The sequence below is a fragment of the Grammomys surdaster genome, unplaced genomic scaffold (genome assembly GCF_004785775.1).
Source record: "Grammomys surdaster isolate TR1022 unplaced genomic scaffold, NIH_TR_1.0 200, whole genome shotgun sequence".
Classification (NCBI taxonomy): domain Eukaryota; kingdom Metazoa; phylum Chordata; class Mammalia; order Rodentia; family Muridae; genus Grammomys; species Grammomys surdaster.
Window position 1 is genome coordinate 698,420 of NW_021604645.1, and position 27,980 is coordinate 726,399.

At 36.7% G+C, this 27,980-nt stretch overlaps 2 protein-coding genes across 2 annotated transcripts in view; one reads left to right on the forward strand and one right to left on the reverse strand.

The window, feature by feature from the left end:
- Il1rapl2 (interleukin 1 receptor accessory protein like 2) overlaps positions 1-27,980 on the reverse strand; it is a 1,099,213-nt gene that overhangs the window by 497,490 nt on the left and 573,743 nt on the right. The window contains exon 4 of the mRNA XM_028770319.1: positions 2,336-2,522. Coding sequence (XP_028626152.1) covers positions 2,336-2,522 — 187 coding nt within the window. The remainder of the gene's footprint in view (positions 1-2,335; positions 2,523-27,980) is intronic.
- On the forward strand, positions 14,033-15,459 carry Tex13a (testis expressed 13A). The gene is made up of 2 exons (XM_028770320.1): positions 14,033-14,644; positions 14,745-15,459. Exons 1-2 carry the CDS (start codon positions 14,186-14,188, stop codon positions 15,420-15,422), a joined length of 1,137 nt encoding a protein of 378 aa, XP_028626153.1. The 5' UTR covers positions 14,033-14,185; the 3' UTR covers positions 15,423-15,459.

Below are 27,980 nucleotides of genomic sequence, written 5' to 3' on the forward strand. Positions count from 1 at the left end.
TAGGGAGATTCAGGTTAACTGCATGAATTTACACTTATATAGGATCAATAGTTTGTGATATAGTATTATTTTACAATAAGTTCACTATGATTAAGGTATTGAATTTTTAAAAGTAACTAAAAGAAAGGATTTTGAATGTTCTCACCACAAACAAATGATACTTGCCTGAAGAGACAGATTCTTTTAATCTAATATAAATTTTGTTATACAAATATTATGAAATGTACATGTACATTAAAACATCATGTTACCCAACTCTTACATACAATTTTATGCTTTTTCTATCAATTAAGATAAATTTAATGTTAATAAACTAGACTTTAGACATTATTATTCAGGCAGAGCTTAGAAATCCCTTTGTTCTGGATTTATTGGCTCATTTGTAGAAGGGAGTGAGGGGTATATTTCCCCAGGAGTAAGTGGCTAGGGGTGTTGAAAGATGTAAGTAAAGGGGCAGAAGGAAGTTAGTAGAAGATAAGAAGATGAGATAGAATGAATTACTGCACGAAGAGCTTGCTGACCTTGAATTTACCTCCAGCTGCTATCTCTGGGTTAGGTCAACTCCCCTTTCCTTCCTATAAAATTGAAGTGAACTCTTTTTTTACTTCTTTTTGGGTGAAGGGCATGGCTGTTTTTCATGAGCCCTGCATCTTATAGAAGGATGCATGATCAAAAATGAATTATTGTAGAAAAGGACAGTAATTAAGAAAATGCTTTTTCAGGCTGGAGAGATGGCTTAGTGTTTAAGAGCACTGAATGCTCTTCCAGAGATCCTGAGGTCAATTCGGAGCACTCACATGGTGATGCTCAACTATCTGTAATGGGATCTGATGCCTTTTCTGGTGTGTCTAAACACAACTACAGTGCATGCATATATATATATACAATAAATAAGTTTAATAGTTGGATCTCTATATTTTTTTCTCTTTATTAAATAAGAATAAAAACACCATACTGAATTTTATTGACATTTAGATATGATAATGTATATACCAAGCTTATTGTAGGGAATGGAATATAGTAATTACTTAATAGATGTGACAGAATTGATGATAGTATAAAAGGTCCCATTAAATTCCAATAGTCTGCTTGGGGAACAAATATTACTTGTAATAATATTGTCTTTGGTAAGAAAAAAGAGTGGAAGTGATAATTGAGCCATTCTCTTGGTATCTGTTAGTAAGTTACTCCAAGTGTAAAAATGAACATGGTTGTAAATGGAAATTTTTCTACCAGCTTTGGATGTTCAGGTATAGGAATTGCCGGGAAGTGTAGGGCCACAGAATCCTACTGAAACAGCCAAATTCAACTCTTATGAAATTGAGTCCAATAATGCACACATCACCTATAAAACATGTACTTGGTCAACTATGGCTATCATATATAAAGCTGTATATAGTGGCAAGTGCTATGGTCTAGAAAATAGTTTACAACTATAAGGCACCAGGATTGTTCCAAGAATAATGTATCTAAAATGTGTGTAATTATTCTCTACTTTTCTACCAGGCCTGTCCTTGTGTGCTATAGTCTAAGTCTAGTTCACTTGAAGGCCTAATTCTACCTATTTGCTTTTGTCCTGTGTTCTAATGGGAGGAGGAGACAACTGGCTTCAGAAATGTAGGCAGGTGTTAAGATAGGCTATGTTACTTATTATATCCTCTCTTTTCCTCTTTATTACCTTCATATATGTTCTTCTAAAGCTATTACTCTTGAAAGATCACTTTCATTCTTTCTGGGTTCCACTGACTGCTCCTTAGGAGTAAGAGTTAGCAACTTCCTCTCATGTTTCTCGCAATACTGTCTCTACCTCAGTAAATATATTCTTCATTCAATGCCTTTCCATTAGACGTCTGAATGTAGCTTATGCCCAGCTAACCATAACCTTAACTGTGTTCCTAGCTGTGTTTATATGAGCAACAAAAAGTCTATTTGTCACTTCTGCCTCTACTGTAGTAGCTTATATTGTGCATCATGGTAGCAGTGGTTATCCTTCATAGGTGGTACTACTGATAATGATGACCCTTTCTTCTTCATGGAACATAATATTTCTATATGTTTATCAACTAATTTGTTCTGTGGGTTTTTTTAAGTCTTTATCTTTCTTATTTGCTAGAGTGGAAATTTTATTTACTTTTTCACAGTTGGGCAAAGTGAGTCATCCTCTGACATCTGCTGATGGAAATGCAAGAAAGTCAGTGACACCTCTAAGGCAATTAGTTATAAATCTGTTGATTCTTCCCAGAAAACTGTTTAATATCAAAAAATGGCAATTCCATCTCAATTCCCAAGGCTGCTATTCAATAATATTAAAAAATATAACTTCATGTTGAGTTACCTTGTACCATACAACATCAGGTTCCTGATCAGACTTCTTAAAGTCATCCATGTCTGGGCAGGAGATCTCCTTTCTTTTAGTAACTTCAGATTTCTCTAAGTAGCGGATCCTGCTATTGTAGCACAGGCCTGATTCATTCTCTGCAACAGTCAAGGACATTGACACCTTCATGCAGTATGTGGAGTTTCTGTAGGAACAAAGAAATAAGAAAATGGCTTTATTGGCTGTTTACAACTTTTGTACTCTATATATTTCAAGATTATTGATTTTTCCATTTAGGGCATGTCTAGAAATAAGAAATGACATCAAACCAACACATAGCAACTTTTGTCTTCAACCAACAAAATAGTGTGAAACAAAAATGGTGATGGGAACATTCCTGATTATGAGATAGTTACAGAGTTTCAAGGCTTAGATGTAGCAATCTATGAAAGTGTAACACTTGACTCCTAGCAATAAATACTGCTTCCTGAAACTTTGAGGAGGAATGTTGCCAGACCCATATGAGAACTGTGGTCATAGACATTTATGTTCTTCATCTATCTTTTGATAGTTCTCCTAGTGATTGTTGAACTTAACATTGGTTTCTACCCAAACAGTTCCTTCCTTAAGATGTATGTATGTATATATGTATACAGGATACCTGTTAACATATATAGCCTTTCTTTTACTTACGTTTTTATAATGATATTTAAGATTGCAGTGAATATGCTAGTATACTCAAATTTACACTTCTTTCCCAAGGGTAGAATCACTAAGTTAACAAAACTATATATTTCTAGTTGAGTTTGAGATAATCATTACTCATCACAAGAGAAATTGTTTTTCATCACCCAAGAATAAGACTCAGTTCAACCAGTGGTGAACAAAGTTGTCTGAAGTAACAAAACAGACTCACACATTTGGAAATCTTGAAGGAAGGGAGCCTCCTTGCTTACTGCAATGGTTGATGATAATTGTCAATTTGACAGTATCTATAGCCATCTAGGACAATTATTCTGAGCATGATTCATTACAGGACCTAATTTCATAATGCCACCCACATTTAGGGTAAGTCTTCCTACCACAAGAAACCCATTCTAAAACCATATATATGTGTTTAAAATGCTTCTTGAAATGGGCTAGTGGTTGAAAGTTCCACCCCTAGACAAAGATCAATAATCAACTAATGACTGGTAAGAGAGAGATAGCTTCTCCTTAGGGATGAAGCCCTATTAGGTTACACACTACAAAAGGGGTCAATCCTAAAGCTATATACACTCAAACAACAAAAATAAATATAGTAAGTTTTATTTTTATATTTGTTTATATATATATATGGGTATTATGATAATAATCAAAGAAAAAGACTACCAATTTCAGAGGCTGAAAAGTTTTTAAAAGTAAGGTTGCAAAAATTTGTACCTACATTTAATGAATTTGAATGATTTTAAATAAATAATTAAGTATCCTATCTTTGTTTTGTTTGTGTGTACATGATTTTTCTCTACACAGGCCAGAGTATCCCTTTGTCAACTACACAAAGAGAAACTGCAATGCATGAGAAAAGAGGTTTGGAGCATCTTGTCAAGACTGATCTGTAAATCTCAGTAGTAGTGTTTAATCTTTCTTTATGGAGGATATTTTAGGACCACATTGAAATTAACATTAACTTATTACTAAAAATGGGAAGAGTCAATGGTAGCTGTACAAATCAAAGTAGCTGTAAAGTCCTATTTCGGACAGAGTTAGCATGCCAACTACACATTTAAAGAGGACCTCAAATGGTTGGTGCCATCCATAGTTTAGTGGTCATCCATTGAAATTTTACAACATTCCAAACATACAAAACACAGAAAGGCAGATGGCTACACACATTCTGTTTACAAATAAACATAATCAGCGAAGATAATTACAAACAAAGCACTCATAAACTGGGACTCGGAAAGTGTTATCAGAGAATTGTACTAAAAAGTCCTGATGTTCAGCTACAGCAGCAGTATGTTCTGTATTACACTGCTTTCCATTGTCTTTAATATGAGTTTCCAGAATCCAAACAACTGCGATTTAAAAAAAAAAATGGTTGGGGCTGAAGAGATGACTCAGATAAGTGCACTTGTTGCTGTTGCAGAGAACCAAGGTTTGGTTCTCAGCACCTACTTGGTGGCTCATAACCATCCATAACTCAGTTACAGGGATGCAATTCCCTCTTCTGGCTTCCACAGGTACTGAACATGCATATGGTGCACATATTTGCATTCAAGTTAAACACCTATACACATATAGCAAAATTAATTAATCTAAAAATAATTTGAAAAAAACTATTAAATTTATCAGATGTTAGACATCTTATTTTTAATGTCATAGAACTAAAGTCACCATTTAGAGTCTCATAAAAGAAAAGTAACTACTGGTTCAATCACTGTAGCCTTTAGTGAATAGTTTTATAGAAGTCCAATGTTAAGTGTTTTCCTAAATCCTAAGTCCCTTGGCTACCAACAAGGCCATATATGACTAGCCCATTATAACCACCTCTCCTCCGTTCATCAAGATGGATCTGCAGTGGCTTTTTAAACCATAGGCTTTTTTTGAGGCTCTGGAACATTTTTAGTGTATTCAAGTTTCCAAGAAAAGACAGATTGTGTATCATTGAAAAGGTGCAGCCAGATAGATCTTCAAGCCATAAGGAAGAGGAAAGCAAACAATGTCAGTCCTTCTCCCCTCCCTCCCTCCCTCTTTCCCTCCCTCCCTCCCTCCCTCCCTTCCTCCCTCTATTTTCTCTTTAGCAATCTCCATTCTTCCCAATACCAAATCCCTTTGTCTTAGGTGAATGCTGGTAAGACTCATTCCCACTAAAGGACTTCGTTTCCTTATCAGTCTGCTTCAGAGACCCATTTTCCACAGAAAGCTCACTGCTGCTCAGACATCTGATGAGGTTCTTCCCTAGATACAGTAGACAGGAACAACTAGCTACTAATAGATTCCCTATTGACCATATGCATCTTAATTCAGGTGAACAGTCTCTGCCTGTTCAAGAGGCCCAGAGCCAACCCCCAGACACTATACCAGAAAATTTCTTCAAATGCAGTGAAGTTATACACAACCCCTGACTTTAAATTTAAATACTGGCATACTTTATCTGCAGAAGGCATTCATTTTCGGAGCAAATTTCTTTTCTATAAAAGCTTTGACCTTTATATATCAGTGCAAGCATTTAATCATAAATCTTACAAGTAAGGCCAACTCTCACTGTGGAGAAACCATAGGCTTTTACATTTATTGTTTTCCTTGATCATCTAATATCTGTTTATTCAGCGAGCATAAGATAATTAGCAGAAATGCTCTTTTGTTCTGCCTCGAAATTTTATTCCTGGAACTTAGGGTTCCTAAGTGAATAGGTACTAAATGATAAACTAATGTCAATTAATTAAGTGAATAGACATTGCAATGTATGTATTTAAAAGTCATTCCGTGTTTGTGCTTGTTTTGCATCAATCCCTTTTAGTAAAAAATTTTTTGTTATTTCATATTCATATACCAATCAAATATCAAATTCCTTATATAAATGTGAGCTAGATAACTTTAGCCTTGGACCACTAGAAGAAGAGTAGACAGAGTTTTGTCACAGTATATTGGCAATGAATAAAATATACTGACTATGTTTGGAAGATAAAAAGTACAGCAGAAGGGCATAAAGAAGTGGTCACAGGTTTAAATGGTACTTAACACAGAAGGGTCACATCTGCCGGTTATCCACTGAGTTTTTAATATTCCTTGATCATATATGCTCCATTATATTAAGCCGTACAGGTAGAAAAGCCTTCATTACTTATTTTGATCATATATTCTTCATTATATTAAACCATACAGATAGAAGAGTGTTCATTACTTATTTAATGTCTTCCCACTGTTATTTCCATGAAAAAGAAAACTAAAACCCAGAATTATCAATAATAGAAATAATAGGTAGAATGTGTAGTTCCATAAAATAAGTTCACTATCCAAAATGCACTTATCACTGAGCAGAAAATAAGGTAAAAGAAAGGACAAATATAATATAGAAGTTTCTTTACAAAGCACCAACTTTAAACTAGGACAGACAAGATTTAGCTATTTCAGTGACACAAATAAAACCCTATGCTAAACATTAAAAACTTCTCTTCAAGTTCAAGAATCTTGTAAAACAACTTGACTATTGACCATGTTCTTGGTTGTTTCCCAGAACGTGAAGGTAACTATTACTGAAGACATCACACACTTTAAACAAAGGACTTGTAAGAATAGACCTGGAGCTCACTTAGGAACCCCAATCATAAAAACTGTCATCTTATCTAAAGGTGTTATGCAAGCTTCCAAGGGAGGAAAACAATCAATAGTACCACTCAGCTGTAAAACCTATGAACTTCAACAATGACTAGCATGTCACAATATGCCCAATGGCACTACAGTGAACATATATTTTTTGGGGGACAGGGTAACCAATAGCTCTATAAATGATGTACAGACAGCTCAATAGGCAAGAATCCATGCCTGATGCTGTAATCCTAGCCAACTACCCATGGTTGTATATATCATGGATCCTAGAGGAGAACCTACTTACTGCCACTTTCTTAACCAGTGTAATTAATAACTGAATTTTAAATACTTAATCCTTTCCCATATTTAGATATATCTCTCATCAAAGAAGGTGATATGTTAAATTGGGTGAGGAAAATATCTCAAGTACCTACCCCTAGATGAAGAGCCATAGGAAATTAATAGCTGCTGAGAGAAAAAGATTCAGTCTTTTTCAGGGATAAACTCCCTCATAGGTTATTGAATCCCAAGTGGTCAGTCCTAAACAAATACACATACAAGCAACACTAAATATAATCAGCAAGCATATTCATATATATGTATATATGTTGTGGGTAGTGTGTGAGAGACAGAGACAGAGACAGAGACAGAGAGAGTCAGAGAGACAGAGAGAGACAGAGAGACAGAGATAGACAGAGACAGAGAGAGAGTCAGAGTCAGAGCAAATGATTAAAGAAGAGTTCATGAATTTAAGAGGAAGTGAGAATGTGAGGAACATGAGCAGAGTTTAGAGGAGAAGGAGGGGTAAAAATGACATAAATATAGTTTTAATATATTAAATTCTCATAAGATTTTAAATTAAAATTTAAGCTAGTTGACATTTTAAAAGTAGAATTCTAATAATACATGCCCGATCCAGACCATCATGTCAAATAAAATATGTAAAATATCCAGCATACTCTTTGTCATATATGAGTTATTCAATAAATTATGACTATAAAATCAGAATATTTAGTATAGCTTACATTGTTATCTATATCATCAAGGAATAATAGCAATAATATATATTTATATAATAATCACAAGCAATCACAACTATATTTACAAACAGAACAATAACTGCAAGGGGTTAAAACAAGCCAGTAGGTTAGAAAAGTTACTTGGACAGGAAATGGTCTGCAGATGTTAATTTGTGGAACAAATCAAATATCAGAGGGCCAGGAGATTATAAAAGGTTCAAAAAGATATACTGAATTAGATACAAAAAGGAGAGCAAATGAAAAGAAACTTTCAGGTACTATAAAATACTAGCTACAAGACAAAGGTCAGAACTTTGGAGGTTAATAGGTTAATGATGGTCCACTAAATTTTCTGGTAGGCTTTTTGGACAAATGTTTTCTATAATAAAACCCAGACCTCCAGGCAAGAATTTGCAGGCACAAGAGATGCTCTCATGTGTTCAATCTCCAACCTCTCCAAAGATTAAATGACTTAGACCCTGTGAGTAGCACTTGTATTAACTTGGGATGACCATAAGGGCATGAGACTCACCCTTAAGATGGCTGATGAGTTGCAGGAGGAAATGTTTCAATCCCCCCTAACCCTTAAAACACAAACAACCTTAGGCCAGGGCCCTGTGTATACTCATTCTGGCTCTGTTCACTGGCATGCCAATACTGGCTGACAAATTGCTTGTTAACCCATGAACAATCCCTAATATGAAATGGTTGGTGATAACCAAGGTCTCTGGAACTTAAAGACAAGGCCTAGTTTGAGTCCTGTTGTCACTGTGGCTGACCTAGTAGAGGTGTGATCAAGGCTCCCTGACAGTCTGAGATTCAAGTTGATTTTTATTAGTCATGTAATCCAGCTCTGGCATAGTTCCTGCTAACAATCTTGCATTATTTAGATTTTATTTTGAAAAGTGCCTCAGGCAAGTTCTATTTAAAAAAAATCCTGCAAATGGGGCCTAAAAATGTTACTTTTCTTTCATTAGGTACAATTAGAGCTCTGCTAGGTTGAGGAGGCAGGCTGACTAGTATGCAAGAATGACGATCATAAATTTTTTTCTCTCCCTTTTCACATCCCAAGAGGGACAAGAAACACACTCTAGCTTAATGTAAGGAACGGGCCTTTACAGTGATATTCCAGCAATAGCTTGCAATTACTTGCACCTATAATCTTTGCAGGGAGAATTTTATCCATAAGGGAATTGTTTCAGGATGTCCCAACATACTTCTGAAGCAAAAAATTTCAGATGCTTAAGCTTATTTTTAATAGAAGATAATACATTTGCATATAACCTATGTACATTCTCCTGGATACTTTAGATCATTTCCAAATGACTTATAACTAATAAAATGTAGAAGCTATGCAAATATGTAAATAATGGTTATACTATATTATCTAGTGACTACTAACAAAAAGTCAGTACATGTTCAGTACAGATGGGACTATTTTATTTCTATGAATCTTTTGTTCATAGATATTTGGGTCCATGAGTTTGGAACTTACAAAACAAAAAAGATACCTCAGTTTTTATCATAGTTAATTCTGCCATTATGTGGGAAAAAGAACAGGCAAGGTAAGTATCAACTAACAGGAATAAAATGTAAATGAAAAGAAGAATAAAAATTAACTTTATAAAATGTATCTAACTAGGATAAAGATCCCTTGGTTGTTACTCTTAGAAATGGGTACTAACATGCCTTAACCTCCAGACTAATTTGTGGTTACCCATGTCAATTTTGTAAGCTGACAAAATTAGAAGTATATGTTTATAAATAGTATACTAAGAATAATTTTATTAACTTGTGTAGCAAATCTGCTGCTGCAAATTTTTGAATAAATGCCGTAGCTTTCTGTACAAAAGTTTAATGTAAGCTAGCTTAAGTTGTATTTCATGCTTTTTCTGTCTATCAAAGGCAATTTTAAGAGGGAATGTTGATCAGTTTCTCAGGCAATGGCAAGAGTCAGACTTTCTTAAGAAAATCAAAATATCCATTATAACTCACACTTACAAGTTGTTTACATTACAAAATCTAAAGTTTGGTTTGAGTATATATGATTTTGTGTAACACATGAGTTAACCAAGTGTCAAGAATCTAAAGAATTAGGAAAAAACTAAACCTAAAAATAGAAGCATTAGTAGCAGAATTCTTTTAAAATAGTTCCTTTCATAGTCTCATTTCACTTAAAAACATTTTCTTTGTAAATTCCAGAAATATCTAGTGATCAACAATCTAAAAAAAAAAAACCTTCATTTTGCCATTTTAAAAAAATATAAATTGGAGCTAGAAGGACAGCTTTTCAGTTAAGCACTCACTGTTTCTAAAGGACCCAGGTTGAATTCCAGCACTCATATGTCTGCTCACCACCACATATAACTCCAGTTCCAGGGAATGTAACACCGTCCTCTGGCTTCCACAGGCACCAGGCATGTATGTCACGTACAAACAGACATGTAGACAATGCACTTATGCACAAAAAATAAAACTTGTAAATACTGAAAATGTGAATGTATATTAAAATCTAATATAAGAATAAAGTGTATTTATGCTATAAAAGATATTGGGAGAAATAGAAGGTCATTAGAAAAAAATCCCCTTTTGTTAAATACTTTCAGTTTGGAGAGTTTTGAAGAGTTCAGAGGTTTGGGGGTTTGTTTTGTTTTGCTTTGTTTTTTATATGACGTTGTATCAAGGAAAGAATGTACTATTTCACAATGAGGTAAACAAACAAAGTTATGTGTTGAAGGTATGAACAGGGAATATTTTCTCAAGTGTTTTGATCTCCCACCGATATAAATATCCAGCCTTTGACATGTTACTGTTAATCTCCAACTCAGAAGCATCCACTTATTTCCTTACAGTTCATGGTACAGTTAGGGGATATGTGAAGGTAAACCTAGAAAATAAAATGAACTATACTTGAGAAGATTGCTATTTGAGAAAATGTGGTCCCTAAAATCAAGAGACATGTGTTCAACCTCCACCTTTATAGTATCCTAATAATAGGTCTTTGGCTAGATGACACTAAGATTTTTAGGATATGAAGAAAATGACAATAGCAAGTGCAATTGTGATTGTACGGTTATTACATTCCCAAATGTCAGAATTGTAAAATCTGAGAGATTTTGATGAATTTTCCAACTAACAAACATCATGGACACTTATTGACAGAAGACATGGGTCTCCGAGGTATGAATTCATAGCCTCAAGTTAATAATAGTAATGCAGAGTAACAGGATTTGAGTTGTTTACTCAATTTTATTCCATGGGATAATATGGAGGGGATCAATGTAAGCAATGCATTACAGTACAACTGAAGAATCTCAAGCTTAAGTAAAATGGATCTTTTATAATAGTCATTGAAATTCTAGCTCTTTGCTGTAGAGGGAATGACAATCATTTTTTTGTTGTTGTTGTTTCCTAATCACTGCCCTAAGAAACTTTGTTCTTCAGTTTAAAGGGAGGAGTTTTTTTTTATAATTACAGCTTTTTCTAAAAAGTAGCAACATGTTGGGGAGATGACTCAGTGGTTAAGAGTACTTGAGGTCCTGAGTTCAATTCTCAGCCATCACATAGTGGCTTACAACAATCCATAATGGGATCTGATTTCCCCTTTTGATGTACATGAAGACCAAGCACTCATATACATGAAATGCATGAATAAGTAAATTCTTTAAATATTAGATATAAAAAATATATAACAAGGAGAGCTCAAGCGAAGGTTTGTGAATTTCCCTGAGAAGGGAAAATAGAATAGACATTGTATGTGGACAGTGGTAGATGAGTGAGAGTGTGGGAGTAAGGCTGGGAACAGGAAGGATCAGGTGGTTGGTAACTAGGAGAGACAACTAGAACTGGGCGGGGGACGGGGCTTCTCAGAGATGAGCTAGAAACCTAGTGCAATAGAAACTCCTAGGAATCTATGAGGGTGACCCTACTAAGACTCCTAGAAATGGGAGATATGGAGCCTGAATTGTTCATCTCCTATAACCAGGCAAGATGTCCAGTGGTGGGATTGGAACACCAACTAAGTCATAATACCTCTTAACTATACTTTGTCCTGCCTACAAGATATTCTGGGATAAAAGTTGCACAGAATTGTAGGAGTAGACAACAAATGACTTGAGATCCACTGCCTGAGTGGGAGTCCATTTATGACATGGCTTGGAGGACCAGAAACCTGAGCTGCATAGCCCAGAGACCTCAGATAGAACCAAACATGACTTACAAAAAAAATGAGTCAATGAAATGATTCCTAATGACATTCTGCTGTACTCATAGGCAGGTGTCTAACCCAACTGTCATCAGAGAGTCTTCATCCAGGAACTGATGGAAATAGGTAAACATTAAGCAGAGCTTGGATAATTCTGCCAAAGAGGGCAAGGGAAGGAAGGAGCCAGAGAGGTCAAGGATACAAGAAAAGCCACAGAATCAACAAACCTGGTCTCATAGTGGTTCACAAAGACTGAAATGAACAGTCAAGGAGCCTGTATGGGTCTGAACTAGGTCCTCTGTGTATATGTTACAGTGTGTAGGTTGATCTTCATGTGGGACTCTTAACATCGAGAGCAGGGAGTGTCTCTGATGCTGTTGTCTGCCTTGGGGACCCTTTTCCTCATAGTGTGTTGCCTTGCCCAACCTTAATATGAGGGGAGGTGCCTAGTCTTATTCCAACTTGATACACCATGTTTGGTTGATATCCCTGGGAGGCCTGGTCTTTTCTGAAGGGAAATGGAGGAGGAGCAGATGGGGAGGAAGGAGGTAGAGGGGAAGCACTGGGAGGAGAGGAGGGAAGAAAAACTATGATCATGTTATAATAAATGAGAGAACAATAAAGTTTTAAACAATTAAAAATGTTTATTTGTATTTTAAAGAATATTTTTATTCATGTAGGGGATGCCCATGGAAGATAAAAGAAGATACTGGTTGCCCTAGAACTGTAGTTACAGGTGGCTATATGTCACCCAATGTGTGTGTGTGTGTTAGGAACTGAACTTAGGTCCTCTGGAAGAGGACAGTCATGTTTGGTTCTATCTGAGGTCAAATGTTCTTAATTGTTGAGCCACTGGAGGAAATAGGGTGGGGGTGTGGATGATTGAGGGATAAAAATAGTAGATATATATGATTTATTTTTCAAGTCCTACAGATTATAATACTCTGACAGTGAACTTCCATCTGAACTTTAATCAGTAGTGTGCTAAATTAGCTCAGTAATTTAAAAAAGTGAAATCAATATTGATGTTAGAAAGAAAGTAGACAGAAAATGCTTTCTGCTCAATTTTCTAAAAACATAAAATGGCTTTAAATGCCTATTAATTCTTTTAAATAAAAAAACACTTCAAATTAAAGTAATAAAAGTAAAATTGTAAATAAGTTAAATAAACTGAAGGTCAATATGAGGTACTCTCTGTACGTTTCCTGTTTACAGCCCAATTCAATGCATAAACAAATCTCAACTTAAAAAAGTGCTAGCAAAACCTGAGTTTTCACCAGTAACAATTAGATGGTTTTCAACTAATCCTAGGCAGCCTAGTGCTCTAACAACACCCAGGATGTCAAATGCCTAGCTACAACCAATCAGGTAGTTTCTTTCCTTTCAGGCTTGGCTTATCTATCCCTCTGTTTTGTCTGATGGTTGAAATGCTCTGAATTATTTTTACTGTTTCTTACTTAATATTGCTGAACTCATGAATTATCATTTATTCAAATAAAATTTAATTTGCTGAATTTTTTTCTCATTTAATTAGGAAGTAGTAAGTTGTGGTTGGTTGTTTTTGAGGGGATGTTTTGTTTTGGTTTGGTTTTTTTGGAAGAGTTTGGTAATGGAAGTCTTTAAGACATTTGAAACACTGCACATCAGTCCTTTGCTTGGGATAAGCTCCTGGCAAGGAGAATGTGTGAATTTTAAATTTTTCTTTGCATAGTTTCATTTCCTTTTGCTTCAAGTCTTTTCTGTCTTGCTCTTCCCCACAGCATGAAGATTTTTTTTTTGTGGAAGTTTCCCTTATTTCCAAGGATGTGTTGAAACCTTCCACCAGTTCTCCTTACTACTTTCACAGACTGGAAGTTCGAATAGTTCTTGATTAAAATCCAGGAGAGTTTGACTGACGATTTCCTTTTCATAAGTCTTTGAAAAGAGATAGGCTGACAAGGTTGTGCTTTCTTGCTTGAAGCCTGGTAAGCAGGCCTTAGCAGGAGTGTTAGGTGGACCCTATGACAAGAAGACAGATATGATCGACCTGAAACTCCTCTGATCAAGAACTGGAAAGGTGAGAACTGCCTTGAATTCACATAAGAACAGAAGCTACCAGGAGCCATTATGACAGAATAGTTGAGGGGCGGAGCCAGAGAGCCTGGTGGTGGGGGAGGGTAAGGGAAGGTGCCAGAAGACCAGAGGGGAGGGAAGGGGAGGGGATGGGCGGGAAGGGGAAAGCCGGGAAGAACGAACGGCCATTAAGACACTGAAGGAGAGAAGAGGTACTAACACCAAGAGGCTAAGGGAGCAAGGACTACAGGTTTATTTAATCTCCTAGGGCCAGAAAAGCCCTTAAGACACTCAGCCATCATGGCCTTGAATCCTGAGGATCTCGGTAGTGGGTTCCGGCACAGCAAGGTGTCAATGTTCATCCATGAACAAATGGCCAAGCATGACAAAGGCCCTGATTTCTACCTTGAGAACCTGTCCCTATCCTGGGAAGAGGTGGAGGACAAGCTCAAAGTCATCCTTGAGGATAGTGAGGTGCCTATTGAGGCTCGGGAAGCCTGTGCCTGGGGCACCCTGGCCTTGGGTGTGCGCTTCGCTCACAGGCAAGGCTGCTTACAAGGGTACAGGCTGCAGTGGCTAAAAGACTTGTCTAGCCTACATAAGGTGTCTGCACTCTCCTTGTCACCAGACCTGAAGCAGCTCACCCACCAGCAAGAGAAAGATCAAAAGGAGGTAGCTATCCACCTTCAAATGGTCCAGGCCAAACTAGAAGAAGTACAGAGAGAGCGAGACCTACTGAGACTGAAGATCTTCCAGGCAGTAAGATTGTTACCTGGTCCTGTCTTACCCCTTCCTATCTCACATCTATGTCAATACCTCATTCTTCAAACAAGTCTCAACTTTTTCCACTTTTTCCTAGGAGCGGAGGGCTCTCCCAAATGCAGTACGACCAGCTGTGGCCATTCCTCCTGCTGTTGTCAGAAGAGGAGGGATAAGGACACAATGGGCAAGTGCGAAAGAAAACTTGGCAGAGTTGATGGCTGCCGCCACAGGAAGACCAGATGAGAGGGCAAATATGACAGAAGCTGCCCTGGCAGGGACAATAACTGCCCCAGAAGAGGCCTCAGAGGAGCCCAATGGAAGTTTCATGCAGCTTCTTGGAGTGGTGAAGTGGAAAAATTATCCTCTGAAAAGGCAAAGAGTAGGAGATTTCAGACACAAGGCAACATCCATGTGCTCTTTCTCTCAGTCCCTAAATCTGAGATCCACTGCCTCCTCTGAGCCATTTACTGTCCAACTCCCAGCCTCATTCACATACTCCTATGAAAGCCCCTTCCCAGCCATACCCCCCGCATCCCAACTACCAAGCACAGAAAGACCACCTCAAATGTATCCCTACTCCATGGCCTCTGATATGAGTCATCTGTCTGATATGGGAATCCACAGAGGAGATCACCAAGAACTACCAAAAGACAAGAGATTTTCAGCATTTCGTAGGCCTGGGGATTGGGAGTGTCCTTGGTGTAAAGCTGTGAATTTTTCAAGGAGGGAAAACTGTTTCCACTGTGGGAAGGGAATTTGGCTGCAAAACCCTTAGTGAATTTGGAATGTGAAATAGAAAAGAAACAAACAAATGGGAAATCAGTTTTTGGGGGAGGTTGAAGGGTATATAAGAAGTGGGGAAGGGGAAACGGGAGTTTCAAGAGAATGGGGTAAATCTTGGTGTGAGATATTGGGATGGTAGAAATGGGGAGGCAGAAATTTTGATGATTTCTGTTTTATTCCAGATCACTAGCATTCACAACCCCAGAATGTCCTTCCTCTCTCTCTGTCTCTCTCTGTCTCTCTCTGTCTCTCTCTGTCTCTCTCTGTCTCTCTCTGTCTCTCTCTGTCTCTGTCTCTCTCTCTGTCTCTGTCTCTCTCTCTCTCTCTCTCTCTCTCTCTGTGTGTGTGTGTGTGTGTGTGTGTGTGTGTGATATGTATATGTGTATGCTCTTCCTAGTGCCTGCTGGACCTAGATACCTAAATATACAAAATTCTTCCCTCTTGACACACCTAGCCCTCAAATGATGAAGCCAAAGGGATTATTTGATGTCAACTGATTCTCACTGTGGAGAATCTGAAGGGAGTTAAATTCTAAGGCCAGGATGGGATTGGATAAAGAGTCAGTGAATCATTTCAAGTTGTCTCCAAGATCAAAGTCATACTGGAGGCTATATCCCATGCCTAGCTCTGGCTAAGGTGGAGAACAGTCCCAGCTGTTTTCCAGATAATTTTAGAGGAGTACTAGTGGGAGACTCCAGGGTACAGAGGAGCTGATCATTGGACTCCAGAGAACTCAGCTACTGTCTACTTCCTGTAATTGTGTTACACAAAGATCCATTTTATCACAATAAGAAGTGGTTTTCTGTTCTGGTCTACTAGATAATTTCCATGTCAGGTTAGCACAAGAAGAGCAGTATGTTTTCTCTTCCTTTATTATGCTCCCTCCACCACATCCCATTTTGAGGTATGGTTTCGTGTAGCTCAGCAGAGGCTCAAACTCACTAGGTAGCTGAGAACGACCTTGCACTATGTATCTTCCTGACTCCATTTCGAAAGTATTAAGGTTGTAGGTCTAGTATTATTATGCCTGGATCATAAAAGTAGTTTAAAAAAAACACTTCATCAAAGAATCTAGTGGAATTGACAGAGGAGTTGAATTAGCTGTTAGTAAGTAGTAAGGATTCCTTTATCTCAAGTCCCCCAGGAACGAACTTGGTAGGGTACTTATGTTCTGAGGGAATTCTATTACCCAAAACAGATCAGCCTAGGGTGGTTTCTCCCAGGAGTGAACTGGATAAGAGGCTCACTTTCTAAGAGAGTCATATAACAAGAAATTAAATCGTCAAATGAGACCTGGGATAAATTAACCCCAGGTTTATGCTTCACTCAAATTAACATGACAGAGATTTGCCACCCGTATGAAAGTTCTGAGAGACTACAGAGGATGCCAGCACCAGGTTCAAGCAAGGATTTCTACAGCCTCTTAACAGAAATCTTCCCTAGCCCCAGTGGGCAGAACCAGAGACAGATCTTAACAGGAAACGTATGCCAAATGCTCCAAGGTGAGTCAGCTACTGAGAGTGCACAGAGGGTTTGACAGTCCACGTGGGCCAAAGCATAGTGCTACCTGGTGGCATTCTCTCTTCTAACTGGGCATCATGCTAAATGGAGGAGAATGTGGATTTCAAAGGCTCTTGGTGTATTCAGAAAGTAAGTAGAACAGAACTCTATCTCAGTGGGAGGGGAGTGGTGGAAGAAAGTGGGAGTTAGAGGGGGAGTAAAGACTGGGTAGGAGGTTGGGCTTCTCCTCTCTCTCTTGTGGCTATAAGATATGTTAAAATTAACTACATGTGAATTTTAATCCACAGGTGGAAGGAGAAGGAGGCCTGTACCTGAACCAGACTGAGGCACTACTAGAAGAGTCCTGGCTGTCCTCTAGGTACTACACACCTAGAGAATGAGAAGCTGTCGTGGCCGTGAAACACTTACAGGAACAGAGATATGATTTTAGATTGTCTGTTATTGGTCAGGGTATAATCACCATCAGGATTAGGAGTCAGATCTTCAGCTTCCAATTTTCCAAACAACTTTGGGGGTTGGATATCTCCCTCTACTGCAGGGCTTCCTACAGTGTCTTTGGATTTGGATAGATCTTTGACATCTCGATTTGGATAGATCTTTGTTGTGAGTTACAGTTTCTTGTGTACTTCAGGGTGTTCAGCAGAATTCCTAGACTCTACCTGTCTGATTCATTCCTTACCCTTTCCATTGTGAGAGACAAAATTGCTTTTTGGTTATAGCCACATGTCCACTAGAGGGCAAAATCAACCTGAGTTAGGAACCTATCAGGCAATGAAGCACTTAACAGTATGAACAAGGGAAGAATCAAAGGACAAGATCACAGAGGTGGAGGCAGCTGAGCAAATCCATGAAGCCTCACATTTACTTTAAATATTCAAGCACACTTGGGATGGTGGCTGGGTAGAAACTACACTGCCAAGACTAAGGAGTGAGGAAAACTTGTGCAAGTCCTCTAGGCTGTGAGGAGAAGGACTGAAACAAGGTTTAGACAGTGCATAAGGGAAACCTTGAGCTATTCAGAAGGAGGTAATGGAAGAGAACTTGGAATGCAAGCAATATGATTACATATATTGTATCACATAATATGATCAGCTATGAGATCATACAAAATACTGAGGCAAGACTATTGGATTACTAAATTTTAGAATTCAAAAGACAATGCCATTTGTTGTTTCTCTAAACAAAATCCCTTCAAGTGTTTGCTTGAAATTCTGCTGAGATACACTTATGGTTTTTAAAGATTTTGAAAGACATTTTTCAAAGGGAACATAGGGTTGGGGGAAGAGAAACAATAAGGTACAAGATGTTGCAGGGTCTAGTAAGGCCAAGGAGATAGTACTCCTTATATATGTCTGTTTGTAAAAGAAGTGAAATCATTTTGCCCCCCCCCCACACACACAAAAGACAAACCATAGATTTATAGGCATGGGTAATTAAGAAAGGATGGTTCTTCCTCTGGGACACAGAAGCAGAGGGAATAGCTGAGTGACTAGATATAGGAAACAAAAGTGGCTTTTGTGTGTTAGGCTTGTGTGTTAGATTGAGCAAGGAGAGACAAGAGGGGAGCTTTCTGAAGGGTGGTTTATTTCAGAGAATTCAGGGGGTGGAGTGAGGGGAAAGAATGAATTGCTAAAATATGGGTGACACATTTGTAAAAAGGGATCAATGGAAAGGAAACTTGGCCTTAGTATACCATCAGGACTCCAGAGCAGAGCTTTAGGATAGACGCTAGGGATGGAGTGATAAGAAGGACACCAGACACAAGTCTTGGCAGTATCATAACATATTCTTACTATTTTGTTCTAGTAAAAGTCTTAGCCTGTTTTGATATGGGTTTTATGTTTGGATGAATTGGAGAAAAAATAAATCATCTTCCTGAAACCACATATAGCACACTTTATTTCACTCTAAGGCCTAAAGTATGGTGGCATATGCCTGAGCTCCTAGCAATTGGGAAGCTGAGATAAGGTGATCCACACAAGAATTAGGATAGCCTAGGCTACATGATGAGTTCAAGCCCATCCTGAGCTACAGTATAAAATTAAAATGATAAAAATAAAACAGAAAACAATGACAACCAAAATTAATTGTAAGTCTATCATTTGAGTACCTTCTATAAACACCACAGAGGCAGTAAAACTTGGACCATGTCTCTAGACCAAGGAAACACAGTGATAAAGCAGATAAAAACAAAGAAAACTTTAAAGACAAAATTGTTGGGCCAAAAAGATGGCTCAGTGGGTAAAAGTACTTCTCTCCCAAGCCTAAAGACTTGAGTTCCATCCCTGAACCCCACATGATGGAAAGATGGAACCAACTCCAGCAGATTATCCTCTGATCTCCACATGTGCACATATTTGCATGCACACAAAATATATATAAATAAATGCAAAACATTTTTAAAAATATTTTAGTGACAATGAGGAAAGGGGAAGGAGATTTCTTAGGGCCTACCTAATGCCTCTGTCTAAAACAGTTAATTTCCCATCTGTCTAAGTGCTAATGGCCCTCTTGGGATGTTCTTTTGGAAAAAACAACAGCTTTCACAGAGAATGATTACAGAAATCCCTTTTGTTGACCACTGTCTTTCATATGATTCATCTACAACACAGGACAAAGCTAAATTTACCTAGTATCTCTAAATAACAAGAAAACCTTGAAGCATATTTCACTTAAAAACAACAGCACTTTCCTTTTTTTTTTACATCACGTGAGATCAATATAAAAAACTACACTAGGTGCACAAACAAAAACATTACTTATGACACAGACATATCCCTACATGCCTTTAAATACAAATCAAGTTTCTATGTGGCTTTTTTTATTCTGCTACTTAAGAAGGGACCGATGTAACTAACATTATTCTTTATATTTTTCCCATTTAAAAATTTCCTTCATGCTATTTGTATTGGCAAAATAGGAGGGGATTTGGAGGATGCAAGAGAGGGAAGGAAATGAGGGGGGTCAACAAAAATATGCATGGAAATTTATAATTAAATTTATTACTTTGTATTGTAAGTTTTAAAAAGATTTTAAGGAGCATGTGTAACTCAATAGAGTGCTTTGCAAGTCTGCAGAGGCCCTAGGTTTGTGCCTCAGTACTACATAAACTGAATATGATATTATACTTGCATTTCCAACACTAGGAAGGTCCTGGCAGGAGGATCACAGGTTCCCAAGGTCATTCTTAACTACAGAGTAAATTAGAAGCTAGCCTGGACTACAAGAGAAAACAAAACAAACAAAAAAACAAACAAACAAACAAAAAACCAAATTTGTATGATTAATTTCAATACCTCCAGACTTCAGTGATCTGAGAGTTTCTGCCAGTCAACAGATGCCATTTATGGAAAGCCCACTATATGTGTCAAGAGGATATGGAATAAGCTGCTGTTAAAAGAGAAGCTATTTCCTCTATGAGTATAAGAAGGATGTGACTATAAAGTGTTGCTGTAAATCTCCAACACAAATAGGACCGGTCAATGAAAACACAACTTTACAGCAACATAAAGCATGAACAAACCCTTTCCTTAAGGGGAGTCAAGGAAAAGGCACAAAGAGGTGATCAGGGTAATAGCATCAAAAACCACTTTCATCCAATATCTCTTTATATACAATTAAGTATACATTGCTTTACATTTGAAGAGTGTGGTCTGGCCTAAAAAAATGAGTATACATAGCTCCATATTAGCCTTGGTTTCATTTTAATGCATTCAGCACCTCAGGGTGGACATGTACATCACCCTCTGATGTTTTGTTGTTTCATAGTAATAGATCTAGACCATCCCCATCAAATAACAACCAACTTATCTTGCAAAGAGGAGACTATTATACACTGTAGAGGATCAGGTCATTTCTATGGGAAATTGATCCTCATCCTTAGAGTATGTGTTAGAATATATGCTCTGATTAACAATGCTGAGATGAACATTGCTTTTCCTTAATGAGTGTCCTTTAAATACACAATTTTTCCATGGGGCTGTCATCTGTTATACCCATGCTCTATTACCTAACTACAGGTCAAATTATACATTAGCTCTTTTGTTTAGCTTCCTTTCTAAGGAGGTCCAACTCTATCTGTAGCCACCATTAAATAAATGTTAATTATTGTGTCATTTACATTGAGAACAAAGACCTTCAGAAGACCATGGTACAAAGAAACTTACCTTCCATTTTTGCTGGTGCATGGCCATGTTTTACTACCTCCTTGTTCTCAAGCACTGATGCACCAACCTGTGAAAACCTTGACTCTTTATCTGTTTCAACAATTATGAATTATCTCAGATACTACTTAGATGCCACTGGCTCTGTAAGTTAATTGCTATCTTTTCATGAGATACCATATCAGTCATGGGTGTTTATCATACAGAGAATAAGAGTAATGAGCAAAAAAGGGAATTTGAACAAATTCCATTGGAAAGGAATACTTATAAGTAATGTATATGGGCCTGGAGAGATAATTTGCTGTTGAAAGTACTTGCTGCTCTTCCTGAAGACCTGAGTTTGGCTTTCAGCACCCATGTTCAGGAGTTCACAATGGCCTATACCCCAACTACAAGAGATCCCACATCCTTTTCTCATCGCTGAGAATGAAGGTAAATTTTCTTTTAAAAACTCACATACTTTGTGTTGTTGGGAGTTAGAGAACACCCCTCTGATGTTTAAGGAAGAGCAGGAAATGTTTAGATATTCAAACATTTCATTTTTTTTTAGTTCCTAGACTATGTTTTCTGTGTTCAATCACATAAGAAGGAATGTTCAATGTTCTGAATTCTGTTTCCTTGATTATAGGCATGCCACAGATTATTTTAATCTGTTAGAAATTAGAACCTTGTTTTCTTTTGCTTACTTTAGTATCTTTTACACAGAGGACACTACAGAGAGTTGTTTCTTATGTAATTGATGCCTAATGCCCAAACTAATCTTGAGTGAAAACATACCTTTTATTAAAACTAAACACCTGCAGTTAGGAGTGAGTGACTTATCATTTCTCTTTCATTATTAATCACTTCAATTTTGAGTTGAATAAGGGAAAATATGTATGTATTATGTCAAGCAATGAGTTCTTAGACAAGCAATGAGATCTTAGACAAATATAAGTCGTATATTCATAACCTATAATTATATTTATTCCATGATTACGTGATATGCTGATGAATATGTCTCTTGAATTTATTGTGAGTCTTATACCTTAGATATCTTAAAGTTAAATGGTCAAAAATAAAGAACAATCCAGACATTGTGGCATCTGCTTTTAATAACAATATTTAGGAAGCAGAGGCAGGTGGACCTCTATTATTTTGAGTATTATTTTGAGCACAGCCTTGTCTACATAATGAATTCCAAGTTAGCCAGCACCAAAATATGAAACCTTGTCTCAAAAAAATAAAGAGCCATTTAAATCTTTTTAGCCATCCTACAAAATTCTCAATGAAAAGCATCTTTAAAAACACTTTTGTATAAAGTTGATAAAGTTTGGAAACTGAAAAATGACCACAGCATTTCTGACATTACAAAACAAGAACTGATTCTGTATCTGAAAATTCCTTTTTGGACTTGATCCTTATATTTCCTGAACTTATTATCTCTATTCTACTGCCCTCTGTTGTTCATCTTTAATCTGTAAGGTTTGGCCATTAGCAGAAGACCACACTGTGCACCAAGGAAACTGCAAATAGGACCATAGATCATAATGCAAACATAAATTAACATAAGTGCACCCCTTTTGTCATGATACAGAAAGATAGGTTCCTACAAAGAATGGACACTAAATGAGAAGAAAGTAGAGCAAGCTAATTTGTGCCTGAACTCTGGAATCTGAAACAAGTGCCCAAGTCTCAGCTGTATCACTGGCCACACCTTTTTAATCTTTATAAATACCAGTTGGTTTTTTTTATCATCCCTAATAGTATGACTGACCTCATGGGCTTGGTCTGAGGTTATTCATGATATTCATTGTATCACATCATTTGTTAATGATATCTTATAATAAAAGCTTGACATTCTACTTGCAATTATAGCAGTGGTGATAGTGGATATAGAAAGAAAATATTCTATGGAGAACTCTATCTGAACATTGGTGCTAAATCTTCTTAGCATTCTTTGAGATGGATACTCTGATTCATGTCCTTCTTCAAATCTTCTGTCTCACTTAACAGGATAGGAATTATCCATTACTCAACACTTTTTACCATCTACTGCATTGGTTCTTAATCTGTGGGCCATGATCCCTTTGCATTGCATAGCAGATATCCTGCATATTAGATATTTACATTATGATTTATAATAATAGCAAAATTATAGTTAAGAAATAGTAACAAGAGGCTGGAGAGATGGCTCAGTGGTTATGAGCACTGACTATTCTTCCAGAGGTCCTGAGTTCAATTCCCAGCAACCACATGGTGGCTCATGACCATATGTAATGGGATATGATGTCTTCTAGTATGTATGAAGAGAGTGACAGTGTACTTGCATAGTTTAAATAAATAAAAACATAAATAAAAATAGAAGTAGCAACAAAAATAATGCTATGGTTGGGGGTCACCATGACATAAGTAACTATGTTAAAGATCACAGTATTAAGAACGTTGAGAGCCACTGATCTAGGGAATGATGTGTCCTGTCAGCTCATCTATCAAAACATACCTAGGATCCATCCCTTTACTAGTTCCACAGCTGCCAATACAATTTGAATTACTGTTACATTTCTATTCAACTAATAAAAATGCTTCCCAACTTTGTCTTATTTCTCATCCTCCATTTATGTCCTGTACCTTTCCAAGCTGCCTGATCTTTATAAACTGTAAACTCGATGATGTTATTCTTCATCTTAATACAAACCAACACCCAACTTTCGTCTATGATTACTAATCAAAAGCACCTCCTTTTAGTCAATAGTATGCAACAGGACCTGGACTCAGCCTGTTCTTCTAGCCTCATCTATTGTTATTTATACCTGTATCTCTGTATTTTAATTATAGTTCATTTCTTTTTAAATTACTGTATATTAATTGTAAAAAATGAGAAGATTCATTTTGACATTCCTATAAGGTATTTAGAGTCCTTTGATCATACTTATTCTGTCTGTTACTTTTTAATCCCTCTCCATCCTGTGTCTTGCCCTTTCCACTCCTTTACAGTAATCTTTATAGTTACATGTCATTCTCCTTCTACATTTCACATATGACAAAAACCATGTGATATTTGTCTTTGTGGTATTTTTTCTTTCAATATAGTGATCTCTAGTTTCACTCATGTTTTTACAAGCAATATAATTTCATGCTTTATGATAGTTGGGTAAAGCTCCATTACATTTGTATGCCACACTTCCTTCATGCACTTACTGATTCCATAACTTAGCAGTTATTAGTATTTAGGTTATATGCCCCAAATTAGTATATCTGGATCATGTAAAATATATATTTTTAGATTTTGAAGGACTTTCATGCTAATTTCCATAGTGGCTGGAGTAATTTATATTTGCATCAGCAATGACTAGGGATACTCTTCTCTCTTACCCTATCTTCAGCAGCATTTGTTATTGTTTATTTTCTTGATAATATTTATCTAGACTAGACTGAGGAGGAACATTACTGACTTTTTGATTTATATTTCTCTGATGTTTCTTAGGATGAAACACATTTTAAAAAAATACTTATTTGCTACTAGCACTTACTGATAAGGTAATTTGAGTTTTTAATTTAATATTTGCAATTTTATAAATTATCTATATTAATCATCTATTGGCTGAGTATTTGACTTATCATTCTATGGACTTTCTATTCCTTCTATTGAATGTGTCTCTCAGTGAGCAAAGTTTTTTGAGCTCCTACAGTCCCACTTTTTATCTACAGTGGCTCTTATTTCTTGTGCTATTAAGTCCTTATCTATCCCAAGATTAAGATTTCTACTAGCTTCAAGTACATAAATCTTAAATTAAGTTGTTTGATTTATTTTTACCTGATTTTTATATGGGGTAGAGATAAAGCTGTAATGTTTCCATACATATAGATATCCAGTTTTCCAAGTACCTATTGTTAAAGTGGGTTTTCCCTCATTATATTTAGTGCCTTTCTCAATTCATAAATGTTTGTATTTGTTTCACCTTATTTCTGGATATTCTATTTCATTTGTTTTAACTGTTTGTTTTGTGCTAGTACCAGGTATGATTTGTTTCTATGGATCTGTGTATATCCCTATGAGGAATGTTATTGAAATTTTGATGGAAACTAGATTGAATTTGTTTAACACTTTCAGGAATGTGATGATTTTTGTAGTATGTGTTCTGCTGGTCCAAAAACATAGGAGTTCTTTTTATCTTTTAGTATTTTCAACAACATCTTCTTTGGTGTTTTATAGTTTTCATTGCAGGATTGTTTAACAAAACTCTACTAGGCACTGAGTCTGGTATTCTGTTTTCTAAGGCTGTCAATCTTCCTTTCTCCTTCCTCTGCCATGCATGTGCACTGTACACCAGGCAATATCCTTTGCACACTATGTTTTCTTTTCAGTTTATCATTCTGTGTGTTCACTACCACAGCCTCAGCATCTTCTCACTATCTTCTGCCTCAAAGGATGGTGCTCTCTAGCTGCTCCTTGTTTACTCTGCAAAGATCCCAGCAATCGGTGTGTGTGTGTGTGAACCATGCCCTCTGGCTTTCTTGACTATAAGAAACCTGCTTCCAAAGAACAAAAAACAAGCACAAGACTACAAAAATAAATGAAGCCTGATTTCATTCTATGACCTTTCCATTTGTAGTTTGTTGACTGGAATACTTTCCCCCAAAGAATTTCAAAAGGACTGGCTCCTTCTTTTACTTCAGATCTCATCTTAAGCATCCCATCTAAATGAAAGCAGTTTCCAAGGTGCTTTTGTAGCATGACCTTCTTAGGCTCACCATCAATATTGCCCATTGAATTTTGGGAGTATTTTTGTTATCTGTATGTTTCCCACAATCTGTCATGAGAGGAGGCACTTGCATGCATGTTATGAAATGCAAATACTCAATACCTAGCACAAGTGTTAAAAATGTCTGTTGAATGAGTAAAGTTTTCATTTTCCATATGAAGAAAGCAAGACACAGCCATTCATACTTGTCAGTCACTTTCATAATATTGGAATCACAATCTACAGATTATACTTTTGAAGCTGAGTCTACTGCTTGAACCTAAAACTGTTCATGGCCACAGAGATGATAAGTAATCACTCCAGGATAGGAATCCAAGTACAGAGACTCAGCTACAAAGTCAATGTAATGATTTTGGTAGAAATAAATAAAACAGCATCACAGTGTTAGAACTACATACAAGTACCAACTGGCCAATACTTTTATCAGAAATCCATTAATTTTTTCCTTGATTCTAATGAATATGTTTGTAGAAATTACTTTTCATGCCTGAGACTAGAGTTCTGATTACATTTCTGGTTTCCATGTTTTCTTCTGTATTGGGAAGGAATTTTGAGAAGAAACATAGATATATAGCAGTAGAAATATCCTTGCAGAATACTATTTTAATACACTATGCTTAGTAGTAAGGAGAGATTAGTAGAGATTCCAGTAGCTATTGAAACAAATAAGCTGAGGTTGATTCCTGAATACACACACTGTGGCAACATTTGGCTTTAGTACTAAGTGTTCAAATACAACCTGAAGTGCATGAGTAATTTTCCATCTATTATACACCCATGAGAATGTTTATTCTTCTGATCCACTCTAATTCACACTAAACAGTCTCCAGCTATGTTCTAAGAGGATTATGCTATCACTGTTTAGGTTACTGTGCGAGTTTGAACCCACTCAGAGTTTGCAAAATGAAGCTATTTGTGAGCACTAATATGCATTGCTTGAAAAGCAAAGGTCTCTCAAAACTTAAAAAATTGGAAATTTTGCTCAAATACTTTAGATTCCATGATCTCTTTTTAAAAGTCAGAAATCACAGAAATACTGACTTATCTAACATTAATTGGGTAAGAAAAATAGAAATACCCAGAAAATAACTTAGGGAAGAATGACAAAATGCACTAAAGAGAAGGCCAGTCTAGAATCAGGATAAAGAATGTTGAAAAAAAAAGAAGTGGAAGATCAGGTATGTCAAATACACTGATAGGTCAAGACATCAAAGGACTTAAAACTTACTTGGGTATTGACATTAGCATCTTTTACTGTACTGAACTGTTGGGGCCTCTTATAGGAATTTGGTATGAATTTGACACTGCACTCGATCAAGAAAGTAGGCTCAGGCAAGATTTTGACACTGGGCTAGGACAAGGAAGTAGGCTCAAGATCTTGATTGTCTTGATAAGCCCCTAGACACAGTGACCACAGTGCCTTGTTTGTTCCTTGACTATTTTGTTTATACTTTGCTTGTTCCTTGACCTAGAACTGACCTCATTCTTTGTATGTACCTAGAATGAAATAAAAGCAAACTGGAAAAAAATTAAAGCTGCTTCAGCTTCAGAACTGTCTGGAGTCATATTATACTGTTGTCTAATTGTCTTTTTCTTTCAATTCTTACTCCCTCTCTTGAGACCCTGTTGGATGACTGAGCTGACTTGGTCAGTTTAGGTCATTGGAGAGTTTGATAAAAGCAGCTTTGGTAAGTGATAAGGCTAAAAAAATGGGTACTAACAAATGTTGTATTAAGGTATGATTTACTATGCAAAGAATCACATACATTTAGTTATATGGTCAGTTGTTTTGGACATCTTCCATGATATAGAAAAAGAAAAGAGAAGCAATCTGATGAGAGATTCAAGTAGACAATCAGAAAGATGATCTAGGACAAATGATGTGAAGAACCTTAGTAATCTATCCATAGCAATAGACTATGAAGAGTTTAAGTAGATATAGAAGCCAATAGACAGGTACATAGAGTTAACGTTCTCTCCTGTTTCAAGTTTTGTCAGTCAAGTGGTAAACAGTTTGGAGGATGTGCTGTAGATATGGAGCAGGCAGGGAAACATAAAGTAGTTATTTAAGCAGAGAGAAGACTGAACATTAAGGATCTATTTGAATTTCATGATAATTCA